The sequence below is a fragment of the Cynara cardunculus genome, assembly GCF_001531365.2.
Source record: "Cynara cardunculus var. scolymus isolate 2C chromosome LG 12, CcrdV1, whole genome shotgun sequence".
Taxonomy (NCBI): domain Eukaryota; kingdom Viridiplantae; phylum Streptophyta; class Magnoliopsida; order Asterales; family Asteraceae; genus Cynara; species Cynara cardunculus.
Window position 1 is genome coordinate 32,713,542 of NC_037539.1, and position 4,672 is coordinate 32,718,213.

General features: G+C 42.2%; 1 protein-coding gene across 1 annotated transcript; it reads right to left on the reverse strand.

Moving 5' to 3' along the window:
- Positions 1–999: 999 nt before the first annotated feature.
- Positions 1,000–2,862, reverse strand: LOC112523833. The gene is made up of 2 exons (XM_025133507.1): positions 2,163–2,862; positions 1,000–1,700 (listed from the first exon to the last, which is right to left on the reverse strand). The coding sequence occupies exons 1-2, from the start codon at positions 2,860–2,862 to the stop codon at positions 1,000–1,002; spliced, it is 1,401 nt and encodes a 466-aa protein (XP_024989275.1).
- Between the last annotated feature and the right edge of the window lie 1,810 nt (positions 2,863–4,672).

The following is a 4,672-nucleotide window of genomic DNA, read 5'->3' on the forward strand; positions in this document are numbered from 1 at the left end:
TGGCCTCCTTGATTTCCTTGGTTGACTGGTCGTGTTGGGTTAGTAACTGGCCCTCGGTTCAGTCTCGGGCATGCATTCCTGAAGTGATCCGGACTTCCGCACTCGTGGCATGTTCGTCTCCTTCCGCTCCTGCAATCTTTAGCGAAATGACCTCCTTTGTTGCATCTGAGATAGATGATGCATCTCCCGCCATGGTGATTATTGCATTTGTCACACTTAGAGTAAGTTCCCTTGCCCTTTTCTGCTATCTGTGTCTGAGCCCCAAAGTTTCTTATCACTTTTTGGGCCTTACCGCCCCTCTCGCTGTAGTTCTTTCTCGTGGGCTCCTCCATTCTTCTCTTACCCTTGACTTTATCATTTGCAAATGATCCTGACCGAATAGCATTGTTGGTGAGCTTTGTTAAGTTTACAGCGTCTTGAAGTGTTTTTGGATTGGCCGAAGTCACATTCCCCCGGATTTCTGGAGCTAAACCCCAGACATAACGGTCAATTCGGTTCTCTTCGGGTGATACTAAGTGTGGCACCAGTTTTGCTAGCTCATGAAAGCGAGCGGTGTATGAGTCTACATCATTTCCCTTTATTTCGTGATTCCACAGTTCTACTTCTAACTTTTGGATCTCGCTCCTCGGACAGTACTCTTCCTTGAGTAATTTCTTGAATTCTTCCCACGTAAGTCTGTTGGTTACTTCCCGACCTCGGGTTTGTATCTGGGTATTCCACCANAACTTATCCAAATATGGCCTACATACTCTATTCATTAAATCCATGAAGACTGTCGGCGCGTTAGTTAACCCAAAGGGCATAACTAAGAACTCATAATGACCATAACGAGTCCTGAACGCCGTCTTATGAATATCTACCTCACGGACCATCATTTGATGGTATCTGGATCGAAGATCGATCTTTGAGAAGTAAGTGGCACCTTGAAGTTGGTCGATCAAGTAATCGATTCGGGGAAGGGGATATCGGTTTATTGATGGTCAACTTATTGAGTTCCCTCTAATCGATGAACATCCGAAGGGACCCGTCTTTCTTTTTAACAAATAGTACTGGAGCTTCCCAGGGTGAAGAGCTGGGTCTGATGAATCTTTTGTCGAGTAGCTCCTTAAGTTGTTCTGACAATTCTTTCATTTTCGATGGTGCCAAACGATAAGGTGATTTGGCAACAGGCGCTGCTCCAGGAATTAAGTCAATGTGGAATTCGACTTGCCGTAACGGGGGTAATCCTGGTAGCTCATCGGGAAATACCTCGGGAAAATCCCGAACTATGGGAAAATCTTGGATGCGTTTCTCTTCGATTTCCTTATCCACAATGTGGGCCATAAATGCGACATATTCCTTTTTCAAGTATTTCTGCATCTTCATGCCTGTTACTAACTTGAAATTTCTCTGGGACTTCTCTCTGTGCACCACGAGCGTTTCACTTTCTTTTAAAATTCGAATGGTCATCTCAAAACAACATATCTCGGTTCGATTTTTGGATAGCCAATCCATACCCACAACTACATCAAAGCTTCCTAATTTGATTGGAATAAGGTTTATGCTAAAGTCTTGTTCGGCTAAACGTAAGGTACAATTCGTGATTACATCTTTAGTCCTAACTTCCTGTCCATTAGCAAACTCGATAACGAAATCTTCTTTAAGCTTTTGTGACTTTAAACTAATCTTTGGTCTAAATTCTAGTGACACGAAGCTCCTATCTGCTCCAGAATCAAATAATACGGATGTGTAATGATTGTTCAGGAGGAATGTACYTGTGACCACGTTCGGGTCTTGCCTGGCTTCTTTTACCCCAATCTCAAACGCTCGACCTCGTGCTTGTCCTTTTTGATTTCTTTGGTTGACTGGTCGTGATGGGTTAGTAACTGGCCCTCGGTTCAGTCTCGGTCATGCATTTCTGAAGTGATCCGGACTTCCGCACTCATGGCATGTTCGTCTCCTTCCGCTCTTGCAATCTTTAGCGAAATGACCTCCTTTGTTGCATCTAAGACAAATGATGCATCTCCCGCCATGGTGATTATTGCGCTTGTCACACTTAGAGTAAGTTCCCTTGCCCTTTTCTGCTGTTTGTGTCTGAGCCCCAAAGTTTCTTATCACTTTTTGGGCCTTACTGCCCCTCTCGCTGTAGTTCTTTCTCACAGGCTACTCCATTCTTCTCTTACCCTTGACTTTATCATTCGCAAATGATCCTGACCGAATAACATTGTTGGTGAGTTTTGTCGCTAAGTTCACAGCGTCCTGAAGTGTTTTTGGATTAGCCGAAGTCACATTCCCCCGGATTTCTGGAGCTAAACCCCAGACATAACGGTCAATTCGGTTCTCTTCGGGTGATACTAAGTGTGGCACCAGTTTTGCTAGCTCATGAAAGCGAGCGGTGTATGAGTCTACATCATTTCCCTTTATTTCGTGATTCCACAGTTCTACTTCTAACTTTTGGATCTCGCTCCTCGGACAGTACTCTTCCTTGAGTAATTTCTTGAATTCTTCCCACGTAAGTCTGTTGGTTACTTCCCGACCTCGGGTTTGTATCTGGGTATTCCACCATGTCAATGCCCGTCCTTGCAGTAAACAGGCTGCAAACTTCACTTTGCTCCCTTCAGCACATTTATTGATATGAAGGACGTACTCCATTCCTTCAATCCAAATAAGTAATCCCACGACTCCTTCTGTCCCATGGAATTCTTTTGGGTTGCAAGCCCTAAAGCCTTTGTATGTGCAATCTTTATTTGCTGTTGTATCTTGGTTGTTTGCTTGGTTAGCGTTCAAGCCTGCTGCTACTTGGCTAACTATATTAGGAAGGGCCGCAAGAATTTGCTCGGACACAAGTCTYRCWATTTCGGGATCTTCTCTTCTTGGAGGCATRTTTCTAAYGCACAAATTTTAAWTCGAAGTTTGGTTATTTTTACTRTTTATCAYTGTATCTACTTTATTGAATTATGCACGGCATAATACAATCATATAGACATGCATCCATGGCAATATATAATAACTTGTAATAATAAAGGCATTCAATCATTAATCAACATAATTTAACCAAAATAAAAACCCATATCATCCATAAAGAAAATAAAGAYGTGSAACAAAAAGAAAGAAATTGTTCATAAGTCACGACTACATGCCCCAAAAGAAGATTCTAAGTTTGATCTATCAAAATCTTAGTAAAATAGAGTCTTCTAGCGCATTAGACTCCAAACAAGTAGTCCCATCACTATCACCAAAACTCCCGCTAACACCGCCAAGTAGGTATATAACCTCCTAATCGCTCCCCTAGCGGTGTTAATCAACTCCAACAAGCGATCCATCATATTGTCTTGTGTGCCTAGGGCCATAATCACCCCGTCGGCGAAGTGTCGATGATGATCCAACCTAAGCTCACACATCTTTAGGTATTGGGCGATGCCCAAAATCCATAGGTTCTCTAAGGTGGTCCTACCCGGAGAGCGCTCTGTCGAGGTCCTGGTAGTAGGTGGGGGGGTCACGCTACGGGTGCGCGATTGAGATGACTCCCTCCTAACTCCGGAAGGGGTGGAGAAAATACTCTTTCGGGTGGTGGCTCGAACTCTAACTCCATGTGTCGCTAATGGATGCGCGGGCATAGAGCGGGGCGGCACGGGGGTAGGTGATCGTGCTGGGGACTCGGTGACATCGTCGTCACTATCGTAACTATGCTCGGAGGGGTCGTATTCTTCGGAGTTCGAATATTCATTAGCTGACGACATAGCGCTGCGATATTTAACAAAATTTAAATTATTGAACGAATCATAATAAATATCAAAAAGATGCAATGTTTATGCAAACCGACATATGCAAATCATGTTTTTCTTATTTGAGTAAGAAGTTCTTAACTTTAGACGAACACCTAACATAACCGGTTCGCGTCTCTCCTTATACATGCTTAATTAGACATAGGTGATCAGACTCTGTCTAATTAGAGTATGCTAAGAAGGCAGTCATTCTAGTTATATTAGTAGTATGTTCAATTTGAATTTTTTTTAAGACTCTTTTAAGAAAATTATTTTGTAAAATTTTGGGTTATAGTGTATGGTTTTCTTAGAAAACCAGTATTCTCTATAACCTACCGCTCTGATACCAAATCTGTCACACCCGCTATAGCGGAAACACGAGGTATGGCAGGTAGAGTCTCATAGCAATATAGTATAAATAACACCATCATACATTATAATTACATTACGTCACTAACCAAAGTTTACATTCCCAAAACGACAAGTTTGTAAATTATAACAAAAAATTCGAAGGTGATGTTTGAAACACGGTTTCTTTTAAATGCCACCATATGCCTTCCTTATCCCTGAAAAGCACGTTAAAACAAGTGTCACCTACAAGAGTTGGTGAGTTCATAGGTTTTCAATGTACAACAAATCTTTATGCAATAATTAGTTCGAGTAAGTCTTTTACTTACTCGCAACAACTTTCATACGTGTAGCATTTTTAACGAGGCACAATGTACTCCAAGTAATTTTAAGTGTTGGGCCACTACTAAACCTGCGACAACTACGCCATTTATACCGAACTATCTCAGCGGTGGTGTTTAAACCACATGGATAGAACCCGTGTTTTAGTTAAATGCACCCCTACTCGTCAGTAAAAGGTGGGATTGTCAATCCAAAAAGCGCTATCCGCTTAAACTATCGGCTCATACGAGTTAATAAGT